At 40.2% G+C, this 14,223-nt stretch overlaps 1 protein-coding gene across 4 annotated transcripts in view; it reads right to left on the minus strand.

Annotated features, from left to right (window-relative positions):
* OSBPL10 (oxysterol binding protein like 10) overlaps nucleotides 1-13,918 on the minus strand; it is a 112,902-nt gene extending 98,984 nt beyond the window's left edge. For 3 of the 4 annotated variants that reach the window (XM_086614661.1, XM_086614662.1, XM_086614660.1), the window contains exon 1: nucleotides 13,380-13,693. In XM_086614661.1, the coding sequence (XP_086470787.1) occupies nucleotides 13,380-13,693 (314 nt within the window). Of the gene's footprint in view, nucleotides 1-13,379 lie in introns of all 4 variants that reach the window. The other variant, XM_086614663.1, reaches the window with a different exon arrangement.
* Nucleotides 13,919-14,223: the final 305 nt, after the last annotated feature.

The raw sequence follows: 14,223 nt of genomic DNA on the forward strand, positions 1-14,223 counted from the left end.
CTGGCAACAGAAGGGTGAGGATGGAAAGGAAGTACAGCATGATTGCACAGTCAATTTAAAATAGACCTATGGAATTTTTACAGAGAGATCTACAACAGAAAGTAACTGTAAGTAAAGACTGCCGTACCACGTAAGAAATTTTCTTTTCCCCTCAGTACACATTGTTAAGAACTGGCGAGATTAAGTAGTTCATATTATCATTATATGTTTAAAAAATGGCAGGAAAAGATTCAAATATATCCAAAATGACTCTTAGTTTATTTTTAGATCAACTAGATTTCAAATTGACATCTTTTCAATATTCAGAAGCTATTTTGTTGAAGTCAACTTTTAAGAACAAGAACATTATCAAGAGAAAGATACTGACTGTGCTGTATTACAATAATGCAATCCAATGAGGTTCAAAGAATAACCACATACCATCAACGGATGTTACAGCATAAATATTCAATTAGCTGCCTTGAGTCAGCAAAGTTTTATAGAGGTTATATCACAGTTCACTGACTTCTTTGCCAGACCTTCATAGCTCATCCCTGTTTTGCAATGCCCTGTCCTCAGCGAGAGTCATTGCCAGGAGCCAGCAAATCTTCAGTGTTATTTTCAAGTCCACAGCTAAAAACATCAAGGTATAAGAGACCTCAGGATGTAATAACCTTCCTCTAAACTGGAAGATTAATGTGTAGATCTGAAAACCACCTTGTAATCAATGAAAGTCACTTGTGGATCTCACTTTTATATCAGGAAAAAGAAAAACATATATATTACACCTGGCAATGATTTAATGAGGAAAGACGTGCTTAGTTAGAGATCAAGCACCTCCTCCTCTAACCTCAGTAGTGTAAGCATCACATCTGAGGCTTGTTCCAATTTAGTAAATTGGAACAGATGAAAAATAAATCTTTTTTTTAAAAAAGAAAACACTACCACCATTAAAATACAGTGTTAAAAGTTTAAAAAGAGAACACTTGTGCTACAACTTAGTTTTAGTAAGTTATTTTTACCGAGTATTGTATTGCAATACTGACAAGGATGCAAGCTCACCAATGGTTTTTTTTTCTTTAATGTATGTGTTAGGAATGTTTTTTTCTTTAATGTATGTGTTAGGAACATTAGTAACATTTCTAACAAAACAGATAAGCAAAACAGTTTGAAACACCTTTTCATATCAAGTGTGCTTGTCTTCATCAGTCTAGGTCATCAGAGTTATAATGCCAATACAAAGCTTCTGTATTCAAGAATCCGGCTTCCCGATTTTTTTCCTGGTAGCTGCCTCACAGCCTTCTAGCTATTTTTGCCTTGTGGACACATGTACATTAATTCCATAATTTATGTGAAAGAAACACATAATAACAAGACCTGATTACCATCTGAGAAAGCAACATAAAAACTTTGAAGGTAATTTCCAGGTATAGAAAGACACATACATGATGCCAGGAGTCAGCAGCCCTCAAACCAATTCTTCATTTCTCCCTCATTTCACACTGTATTACTTATATAATTCACAGTAGTCTCTGTATCTGTTCTAGACACAAATTATTATGATATATTCTAAGCAAATACATGCACTACCAGATACTTTCTAGCAGACAAATGCTTTCTGAACGCATCTATTCGGACAGTAATTTTTGTGCAAGTTGATTGAATAAAACATCTGGGTTTAAATTTGTTCTGTGTTTTTACTGCAGTGTTTACAGCAGCTGTTATTTTTCACTTTCAAGATGCAGATAATTTATCACCTAGGTTCTCAAAATTGAACCACATGAATGTTGGCATTTCTCCCAACTGCAAGTTTCATTTAAAATACTATTTCACTGACAGAACCTGTTCCACGAGTAATACACATCCCACACTCACATACAAGGGCTTAGAACTCAGCTATGTTACACTATTGCCATTTTTTGTGAGCTGCATACATTTTTAGTATATACTTACATAGAAGAAAAAAATGCAAATGGCAAATTAAGGTCTTGCTTTGGGAATTTTTGAAGTTCTCAAGTTTTTGTCTTCGTTTCTGCTTCTTCTTCCTAGCTTTTGAATTTATTTTTTTTTTTAATTTTTTTGTTTTAAAACCCATAGTCTAAAGGTTTCTGGTTGGAAAGAATGAACATATCCAAGACCATGCAGTATTTTCTTTATGCATCATATGGAAGAAAATATGATACATAAAGTAAGGATCTTGCTTGTAAGATCAGCATGCTGGCTCATTTCCATCTCTTCTCCACCCCAGCTGATTCAAACAAAGCTTCACAGAAACCAGACCTTTCTTACATGCTGCATCATCTTAGAATGGGTGAAAAGTTTCCAGCTTTCTGTGCCAACACCTTGCAGTCCAATAGGGTTTGCCTTGCCTTTACTCTTAGGACCATCGACTCGTTGACTGAAATGAGAAGTTTACGTTTCTATGTTTGGTCTTTATCTTGACAGTTGATAAACAGCCATCTTCACAACAGAGTATCTTGTCAACACTGTTTCTTAGAAACATATGTATAGAGTCCACAGAGTCCATGAGAGGGAGGCTTCATCAATATGTTGTGAGATATGTAGTGTATTAGCCATGGTCCTTCTGAAGAAATTAGATTTAGAATTTACAACTTAGATTTGCGAGCAACAATTACTTCCAAAGACCTTCATGCATTAGGTTACTGCTTTACGTATATATATTTCTAAAAACATTGTTCTACAAAAATCCATATCCTCATTGTTTTAATCAAAAATGAAGAAACAATACTTAGAACCTTTAACAGGAAAATGGTTTCATCATCACATATGTTTGAATTTCCTTATAAAAAAAATACATAAAGATAAGTCTGGCATCTTATTATATATCCAGGTGGACACCATCAGTAGCTTCACTGGCTGCTACTCACATCAGTCATCTACTAGCCCGAAATGAGCTCTGCTACAGAAAGTGGCAGAGGAAAGAAAGCAAAACCAGAAAAATCCTCACTGCTCTACACATTCTGCAATTTAGAAAACAATAATTTCCTCTATACTTCTTCTGTGCCATTCCTAATGGCAGCATTAACAAATAAGAGCAAATTATCTCACTTAAGTTTCCAAGACTTCATTCTGAATTCATGTTTGGAATGATTTCCAGACTTTCTTTTTTTTTTTTTTAAACTGGTAAAAGTCTATCCTTGTGCTGTCTTCAGTTCAGCATCTATTACTTTCTCTCCTCTGTTTCCTTCCTTTCCATGGCTTCCTTTCCCTCCATCAGTTCTCTTCCAGAGCCTTGAACTCCTTTTCGAAACCTCTCCCACCATTCTATGTCTCTTCTTTCCTCCCTTGTTCTATTGCTGAACTACCCTTTCCTTGCACTTGTGTAATAAAAATAAGACAAAGTTTGACACATGAACCCAACAGTCACAAAATCAAAGTCTACTCACCAGGTACGAAAAAAGACAGGCCATAGAAAAAAAAAAATGGAAAAAAAACACCACATAACACAAAACCCACATTACACCTTATGGCGCGGAATGCAAATCTTCCAGCTCAAATAAAAAATAATTAAAAAAAAAAGATAAATCTCTTTATTCTGTTTTCAACCGCAGGAACTTCTATAAAAAACTTACTGTGATAAGGCATCAAAAAACCACCCACCTTCAGGAGAGGTTTTTGTGCCAGTACAAAAATGCCCAAATGCAGCAGTGAATAACCTGTTTTGCTTCTCCATCTTGCCTACACTTTGGTATCTATTTCACTACCAAGTTCATTATCTTCCTCCTATCACCATGATAAAAGCAGTATGCAGAAACTTAATACAACTCTTCTTCAATTCCCTGTCAGCCCCAAATAATGGCAACAAACAAGAAATTGGCCATTTCCCCTCTTCCTCTTTTTTTTTTTTTTATTTTTTTAAACTTCAGGAGAATAATAGCAGAATGCATTATCTTGCCCGCACTAGCTTAAACTATTTTCTTTTTATTAGTAAGGTTTTCTCCATATTCCAAAGCTAGAAAAACACACACACACCACTCTTCTGGTAAAGTTAAACATAGTGCTCTGACTCCAGTGTCTCCCTTACGTAAAAGCATCATCCCATCTCAATGAAAGATGCAGCAACCAATATAGCTGCAAGTGGCAGTGTGGTTCACAATTCTGTACCAAAGGTAAACGCAGAAGCTTTACCAGCACAGAGCCCCAGCTCACATTTATGCACTTCCTCTAACTTTTAATTATACTGTTGAATGACCTAGATAAGCTGTCCCATCACAATTCTTATCTGTGCTACAAGTCCATTCTCAAGCAAATCAAACAATCATTATTGACTTGTTCTATAAAAAAATCTTGGGAACCTGATGAAAGGTACTCTATACAAGGTGCAACTCTTAACACCACAACAGGTAATCTCTAAAAGGCTGTGTAGCTGAACCAAAGCCACTTCCCAGGTCATTGAGAAATATGAACTTGATATATGAACTTGTAGTGGTAACTTATTCAAAACCACAGAAAAATATTAATTTAAGGATTTCAACTCACAACCATCCAACTGATAGCCTAAGATCTTTTCCGTCAAATACCTTCAGGCACCTGCAAATGCTGCACAACACTCTTGAGCAGGTGCACTGGACTAAGAGATAACACAACAGCAAACGCATTTCACCTGCGGAAGGGTCCTGAAACAAGCACCAAGCATGCAGCAATTAATATGACATATGAGTCCTGTCTTCTATTTTGAGGAATAGTACCCCAAATTTTAAACCATAATTTTATCAGAAGGACACTACCACAACAAAATTGTTACGTTTCACCAAGAATATGGTGAATGATTCAAAATGCTAAAGTTCATCAATACTTGGTGAACTAGCTCCCTTCCACCAGAACCAATGGGAAAGTTCTCAAACTAAAGGAAACTACACCATGCAAAGCATTTTAAAAAGTATAAATGCGAAAGTCTAGTTAACTGCACAGGCCTCTCAGCCTACCCAATGTTCAATAAAATAATGCAACAGCTGATACAGTACATTTTTAAACAAACAAAAGGTATTTAAAGCAAGATAATTAACACCAATCAGTATGCATTTACTAAAAGAAAATTTCCTCTGGAAAACCTGCTGGGTTTCTTATATCGCAAGCTTACTTCATAATATTAACAGCACCGAAACAATGTTCTAACACAAACAGCACCAAGTTTTAAGTACAATAAAAATATGAACAAGACATTAAATGTGTTGAAAAATAGCTAAAAAATGGAGCCAGTCTCAAAACATAACTAAATGAGCATCTCTGAGTGAATGTATTTCTAATACGGTTCCTTGGCAATCAGTCCTTGGCTTTGGAGTGTTTAGCACAGACCTAGATGGGAAAAAAATTTTCATAAAGATTGCTGATGACATAAAAATAAGCTATCATCAGCAAATAACATGCATTCCAAAACTGTCAAAATAAAATCATACATGTAGTGACAAAAAAGTCATAATTACAAGATAGAGGATTTACCTGGAAAAGCATTGACTCATAAAAATTCAGGGTAAGGAAAATATACTGATTATTTTGACCAAGTAATAATAAGTTTCCTCAACCATATTTTAAAATTATTGTCTTCTGTAAACAAATGATTAACCACCACTTTCACTCCCTCCAAAATGGGGCATGCACACACCATAAGAAAGCTCAAAAAGTATCACTGGGGACACAGAAAAACATGCTAACCATGGAGAGAGCATACTGCAGAGAGACAGCTCCCACAGCACTCCTTTTCCTCACCTTCCCATCAAAAAAAAGGATAGTTAAGTGCTACTCTTCATTTTGACACTTCTGGCACTCATTTTGGAAGTACTATGCCATATGTCACTGGATCAAGAAATACACCGGATATCAGGAGAAACTACATAACAAGCACCAAGGTGTTGCACCACTCACAGCTTAAGCAAAGCAAGTGGGAAAAAACAAGAGCGTGGCTATGAAGATACCTCTCTGGAGAACCCAGGCAGCACCAGGGAACATGAGGTCCCAGTGCTGTGTGTAATTACACTAACAGTTAAACTTATGAGGCAAAATTAACAACCTGGTTTCCAAAAAATAATGATGGAGACCTAAAAAGCTAACAGTCTCCGAACTTTTCAAGCAAGGTGTATTGAGCTGGGGGAAACAGGATGCATTACCCCTGTATTTGATCCCCAGTGCAACCACAACTGAAACCGTATGCAGTTCTGGTGTCCAGGTGTGAAGAAAAACATTGAAATATCAAATAATAACCAGAACTATCATAAATTATTAAAATTACTGGGAGATCTGACTCACTGCAAGAAAACTCCATTGGTCTAGATACTCCAAACACAGACAAAAGATAACCTAGCCTGCCAAAAAAGACTGAGCATAGAAATTAAATTTGATAAGAGGTCTCTTCAGTCTCATACACAACCAGCATAATGAGATTTAGTAAAAAGTCAAAGGCTGACATGTATTAAGAACAAAAGGCAGTTTTCTCAGTAGTGATTAAAGCTCAGTAAATTGTTCCCATAGCTGTGGTGAAGAGTCCTCTATCACTGGAAGAAAAATTCTCAGATAGATATCCAAAGAGAAACATATGCCTAGGTGGAACAGAAACCACAACAAATTCTATGGCTCGTACTACAGAACAGGGTAGTTGAGGATCTATATTCTTCAACTTTAAATTGTCTATCATCTTGGAAAAAGGAGTGCAGTAGCATTTAGACAGCATTTACTGAAACATTTTTAAATGCAACAGTTAAATACTAAGCAAACTTTGCCTCCCTGGATTAGGTTCCAAAAGTAATGGAGCACCTCTGTAAGATATCCCCAAAAGCCTACAAGGTCTAAAGCACAATGCCAAGATACTTGAAAATAAAGTTGTGGAAGTGTATTAGGACCAAAGAAACAAACTGAGCATTTTTACTTGAACCAAATTCAATACTTTTGTTTCACCATTCATTATAATATATATTTAACAAATACAATTTTACATTAAAAACCAACAGTTTTGGCAATTTTTAGCATCCTTTTCACCTAGAAGGTTCAGCCTTTTAAATACATCATAGAGTAAGAATGTTAGAAGCAGCTAAATCCCAAATACATTCTTCTTATTAAACAATTGTTTTTAAATATGTAACAACTGGGGAAATCTTTTGAATACTTTTCTTACATGCTCATAAAAAGACTCCAGACACACTATTTAGTTTAACAACTTACTGTCACTTCAGCTACATGAACAAAATCCATATTCATAAACTGGTGAGGTTTTTTAAGCAAGCCAGCAAGTGCATGTGTGCTCCCTCTAACCACATCTATACTGTGCTGCTAAGCACAGAAATCACCGCTCAAAAAGCCAGCAGCAAAATGAGCTAGTAATAACAAAACACAGATAAGGGAAAGTAAGTGCTTCAGTGTCAGTGCCAACAGCCACTTCTTTTCACTGTCTGAAAGCTGAGCGTGACATCTGGGTAAAGGAAGACCACGATCTATTTTGCCTGTCACTTCATTCCCTCTGGTACAAGGCTGCTGCTCATCTCTGAAGTGTACTTGCAAATCCCAAATATACTGCTGAGTGAAAATGCCCAAGTCTCATTTGGTTTAAACAGATTTTTCCTACATTATCATCAAGCATCTTATGCATTAGATTATTATGCATTATATGAATTTATCCTCTGCATAGGCATAAGCAGCCCTGACACCATGTGACACGGCAGCTGAGCAACAAAGAACTTGGGTTACCTGCCTGGGGACAAGAGAAATGTCCACGGCAGTTCTCCAACGAGAATCCACATTTCCACAGCGCAAACCACAAGACTATCCTTTTCAATTTCAGCCTGAAATTGAAACTTTCAGTTCAAAGTTGTCTTCTTCCAAATTTTCCTTGTAAGCATCACTGAAGGGCAGACAATTATGGATTTCTCAGCCTCCCTCTTACCTTGCTAAAATTCTATCTCTGACTTCGCTGTTTGAACCTTCTCCCAAAAGAGATGGTTTTGAGGCAACAGCAAAAGCTATTCGAACTAAATCAACAAGCTCATGATTAAACCAGTTAGGTTTAATCAACCACTAACTAAACAAAGTGCATCTTCACTTGATTTCAGAAAAAGAAATCAAGGATATAAAATCAAAGAAATTTTTTTTCCCCTCTTTTACTTTTTTTTTTTTAAGGGAGCTTTAACGATAAATATGGGGAAAAGTTTCAACAGCAAAAAGTGAAGAAAGGAGAAGAGAAAAAAAGCTTACATCTGAATGTGATTATTTTTGCCACACAGATTTTAGGATTAAGAAAAAAAGATTTAATGCCTTAATTCAAAACAAAATTTACTAGTAACTGATTTATTGATATTTTAAATTCCAATTTTATTTGAAACTAATGATATATATCTTAACTTCAATAGCATAAGATATGCAATGCCTGAGTGTTCAGCATGGAAAATATCCCATTCATTAGTTCAACAGAACTAAAACACATTACTTTTAAGTAACGTTCTTCCTTTCCACATTGCCTAATACTACAAACAGAATCTACATGCTACAGTTTCTAGCAAAATCTATTTTGCAAGTAAAATGTTTAATATAATCTTAGCCCAACATTATCAAAGTGTCTTGAAAACTTAAAGTGTTTCCACAATTCCTAATAAATTATAATCAAGGCTCCAAAATTTAAGGAACAAGTTTCCAACAGCAGAGGAGAGCAAGATGCATCTCCAGCTCCTTAAAATAGTCTCCCCCTTCCCAAACTCTGCAGACAATTCCTGGAAGGTATTACAACACTACATAAAGCCCCATATAGATATACCAGAAACACAATAAGATGAAAAGATACGCAGTGGAGGCGTTAATCCGATTCTAGTAAGAACACAAAAAATGCCTATTTCAGCAAACTTCACAAACATTAAATAAGTCCATGGTTATTTTTTCCTTCTCAGATACTGGCTACTGTTGGAATCCTGACAGTATGGTTTATTCTACATTTAAAAAAAACAGTTTCTTTCTCTTGGACAGACTTCCCTCCCAGCAGCTATATAGGTATACCTACACAACTATAGTCATACAGTTTGTTCAGTCACCATCTACTCATTTTTTTACACTGGAAAAAGGCAACAATTCATTGCTAGAACAACTTGACTGGTACCATTTAAGAATTAGCAATGACTAGAGGTGTTAACTACCCCAAAGCTCCACAAGCAGATGTGTCAATCGCAGAATTCTGCAAAAGATGGGCTAGCTAATTCAGGAGTGAGAGGGGCATTATTACCAAGTTTGAAGTACCTTCATCAATTCCCGTTCTAAGAGGTCACAATCTCTTTCTCCAGAACATATATAAAATTAAAAAATATAGTAATTTAAAAATCGTTACAAGCATATTTTTGAAGGTGCTATAGCACAAAACAGTCTTGACATATTTTGTCAACATACTTCGAAAACAACCCTCCCATTACAGCTACGGCCTGAGCAGCATAGCCTCTGGGAGCCAAAGAAGTCAGCCCCTGAAGTAGCACAGGGAGCAGTGTCCACTGGTTTTGGTGGCATCCTAGCTGCTGTTCGGGACACTGGAAACAAGGAAGGGTCTTTCTGTGGTGGCAGCAGTCAGACTGCAACTACACGAGCAGAGAGACCACACCACAGCGTAGTGAAGCTCAGGAAAGAAACTGAGCACAAAAAAAATTCCAAAATTGCCCCAAAGTACACTTTTTCTTGACATACAAGGAATGCAGCTAATCCCCAAAAGAAGTCTCGTGATTCTCAAGCACAAGTAGCATATCGGCATGATTCATGCAGGCTAGTAACATGATACATTTCTCAACTGAGAGAGGAAACAGGAATGGGCCAAAGCAGTGCTTTAGAAAACATCTGGGCTACAGAATAATTTACAAACAGTAGTTCAGCTCAGAAAAGCAACAACATCCATTAGCCGGGCTCCATTTGTTGTTGTCACAAATCCAAATTTAAGCCCCAGCCCAAACGCAGATGATCCAGAGGCTTATACATGCTTGCAGGACAAAACCCTACAAGCACAAGTAATAAAAACAATTTTGAGGAAAAAAGCAGGGAGGGGGAAGCAGACCACGCATGACTTTCACACTACCTTGGGCAAATGGAGTTTTAAGACTTTTTAAAACATTTTGGTCATCTATTCAAAAACAGGATAATAATGCCACAGGCAATAAATATTTCATTATTATCAAATTAACTCTGGCAAAATAGATTTTGCATGACATGAGACGATTCTAGAAAGACATCAAAAGTCCATCAAATCCACACGACTTCCACTTAAAATAAAAGCTACTAGCTTCCCAAACATGTAGAACAAGTAAATCCCAACAGAAATGCTTTTTAACAGTCCTTCAGTTCTGATAACACAATTATTTGTAATTTCATAGTAAAGACAGTCAGATGCCCAGATGTCTTAGACCAGACACAAGTGTTTATGTCAAAGTGTCTGTGTTCTAGATTAAGTTCTGCACTCATACCTGTGTAAATCCAGAGAAAGTTACAGACTTTAGCGGAGACACTCTAGATGCCCAATCCCCTTAGCATCTTTATCACATAACAAACTGCCTCAAAAAAAACCAAAACAAAACAACATTGTTTCCTTCTGCTTGTTATAAAGGTAAAGAAGAACCTCACACATTTCCAAATCAGACTGTTCCTGAACCTCCTAGAGCAGAATAGATTTCTTCAGTAATAGACAACAAACCCTCAGAAAGTCTTAAAATAAGCAATGCAGCTCTCCAGATTGACTGAATTTGAGGCCTTCAGCTAATGCTTATAAATGCAGTGTTATGCTTCAGTATTCATACTTAGTTGCCTTATCTAAAATAAGACTACCTTGCACTCGCCTGTTAAAGGACAATTGATAAAAAAGTGACACTAATTTATTATAATTCCAATGACAATCATTTCTTTAGACTCGCAGAGGCTACTCTGCACAGTAAGTGTTGGATTACCTACAAAAGCCTTTCAACTTCAATACCACATGGCATAAGCTAACTTTAAATACATTTAAATTATTTAGGCTAATGGATAAGGAGCTTTAAATAAGAACATTCCAAATCCATGATCACTGAACTCTTGTCAGTTTTTGCTTTACTTTTTCCATTTTATTTATATTCATGCCATCTGGCTGTATTGATCACGCAGTTAAACAATCTTGTGGGTTTTCAGATGAAGTAAATTCAAAACTGATTTGTATGATCATTCAGTAACACATATACTCTTCATTGATTTGCAGGTGTCAGCTATGAAGTCATTTACCAAATCTTAACAGATTGAGCTTCAATTCACAGAAAACATATTCCATAACAAATATTCAGAAGGCCAAACCACCGCACTTGAACCCATGGATCACTACTCATTTACTGAATGTTATAATAAGACCAACTTTTCTAAGCCTCAAGTTTCAAGTGTTCTCTTTAGAACTTGTATCGAATTCCCTATCCCAAACAACAGATACACACATCGCCAGACTGGAGTAAGTGAACAAACTAAAAAAGTTACTTAGCCTAAAAGCTCTGTGTCATTATAAACCATTTGCTCAAATAGCCAGATTTACTGAAAATAAAATTTGCAATTGACAAAGCATGATAAAGCAGCATTAGAAGAGACTGCTAAAAGTAAATAGGCACTAATTTCCAAGTGCTATGGTAGAACTAAGTGACATTTACCTTTTTCCATAATAAGTGTCTCTTGGACATGCACAGATTATACACGCTATTTCAAACTGTCAGCCTTATCAGAGATTTAATCTGTGCCCAATACAACAAACGAGCAGTTCTAGACCCGAAGATTTATAAGCAAATACCTCTAATTTGTAATTTCATCAGAGTACATGAAAGTGACCCTTAAAATCACTCACATGATTAAAGAGTTATCATTTCTACAAAAAAAGATGGAGGTGTCGGGGGAAAAAAAATGAGGAGGGTGGGCTTTTACTCATGATTTTTTTTTTTTACTCATGCATTTTAGTCCTACATTTTAGGTATCAAAATGTGTTTTGTTTGGTTTTTAAACAAAACTACAGCAGGACTGCATAAATCAACAAACAGATACAAGTCTAACACGAATCCAGCACAGAATCGCAGTAACCGAGTGAGATTCAAGGGACTTCTTTGTGTCTACACTGAAGCAGTCTAGTTTTATGGAGATAAGCATCTATTCAAATCACACCAGACATATTCATTATCACTCACAGCTGGCACACCTACCCATGCTCTCCAGTGTATGGAATTAGACCAGGTCCTGAAACTTTTCAGGAAGTACTGCTACGGTACTCCTACCACTGATTTAGCCCCACACGAGTCAGCATCATAGCATCATTGGCATTTGTGCAATTCAGCTGTCACTTACAAAGGCTTTAGAATTCATCAGCACATCAAGGCCCCAGACATTCCCATGTTCTTACTGCTTGGGATCACTTAATATAAGCAACAGCAGGTTTTGGTAGGTTTGGGGTTTTTCTGTTTCCTAAAGGTTTGTATCAAGTCCTGTAAACGTTCTCTCTATAGCATTTGCTTCTCTTTAAAACCATCACTGTGATGCCTTACACTAAAAAGTCAAGTTTTAGATACTCAACCTCATCCATCCACTAAGAGGGCTGAATTTAACAATAAGTCAAACACTAGTAAGAAATCTCCTCTTTTGATTTCAACAGATGCCAATATAGTATTATTAATCCACAGTCTGACTTCAACTCTGTAAAAAATTTTGCACTGAGGCACTAGATTCAAAACCAGACCTTTCCCAGGACTTCCACAGATGCACATCAGCCTGTCCACACCCAACAAATTGCAGGACCAGGGCCTGTCACCCTATCAACATAAATCGGGACTTGTCAAACAGGAAGGACATAGCAACAGAGGAGACCTTATTAAATACACAGGTAACTGTTTCCGCCGTCCTACCCTGTAGCAAAAAAATAGTAATAATCACAAGTGTGGCGTTTTTCCCATTTATTCTGGGAAGCTCTCACCCAGTTTTTCATTCTCTAGTTATCTAAGATAACTTCATAGAAGCAGACTAACGTGCTAGAAAAGGAGCTTAAAAACGGAACACGGGGAAAATAGCATGTGCAGCGCTAGTCCTCCCCTGCCCCTACCCGCATCCGCGGCGGCAGCGCGGGGGGCCCCCGCTCCGGCCGCGCCGCCCTGCGCCCCCCGCCCCCGCTCCGGCTTTATACCCGACTGCTTCTTCGGTTGGGAGAATAAACAAGTAAAACAAAATGAACGAAGGCGGGCGAGGAGCGAAAGGGAGCCTGGCCTCGGGCAGGGCTGGCGGCACAGCCCGGCCTACCTGCCCGCGGCGGCCGGGGAGGGGTCGTGCCGGGGCGGCGGCGCCGCCTTCCCGGACGGACACCATCTTGGGGGCGGCTGGGGGTGGGGAGCGGCGCCCGCTGGGGGAGGACGCGGCCCCCAGCGCCACCGGGGGCCGGCCCGGCTGTTTACCTGCTCTGCCAGCCCTGCAGGAGGTTGGTGTATTTGCTGAGCGTCCCTTCCAGCACCGGCTCCCGCCGTCTGCCGCCGCCGCCACCGGGCGCCTGCGCGCCCCCCGGGCTGGCCGCCACCGAGCTGGGGCTGCTGCTGCCGCCGCCGGCCCCCCCGCCTCCATCCAGCCTCCCCGCCGCCGCCGCCCGGCCCGGCAGCCCGCGGCTGGCGGAGGAGGACGAGGGAGACGAGCCCGCCGACGTGGGGCGGCTGCTGCTGCGGCTGCTGCTGTTGCTGCCGCCGCCGCCCTCGCTCACCGCTGCCGCCTTCTCCATGGAGCCCCGCGGCGGAGGCTGCGAGCCCTCTCCGGCCACGGCTGCTGCCCGTACCCGGCAAACCCCTGACTCACAGGCAGCGGGGAGAGGGGCGGCGCCCGAGGGAGAAGGGGCCGGGCCGCGCTGGGCGAGGGAACCGCTGCGCCGCCTCCTCCCGAGCAGCTGCGGGGCGCTGGGCGGCGGTTTGAGCCCGGGCGCTCCGCGGGCTCCTGCCCGCCGCCCCGTGGGCCGCCACCGCCTGCCCGAGCGCGGGGCAGCGCGCTGCTCTGGCGGCGGGAGCGGGCCGGGAGCCGCGCAGGCCGCTGCGCGTGGGCGGGTGCCACGCGGCGAAGGCGGAAAGGCGCGACACGCGCACGCAGCCCGCGCGGTGTGGCGAGACGGCGCGCGCGAGCGCCCGGGCTTCCCGGGCAACGTGCGATACAGAGCGGCGACCCCCAGGGCCGGGCGGGCCCGTGGGCACACCGGCGGATGGCACCGGGAGGGGCTGCCCCGCGCGCACGCGACCGAGCGCGCAGCGCCCACCGCGCAGC

This window comes from Tauraco erythrolophus, chromosome 7 (genome assembly GCF_009769465.1).
Source record: "Tauraco erythrolophus isolate bTauEry1 chromosome 7, bTauEry1.pri, whole genome shotgun sequence".
Classification (NCBI taxonomy): Eukaryota; Metazoa; Chordata; class Aves; order Musophagiformes; family Musophagidae; genus Tauraco; species Tauraco erythrolophus.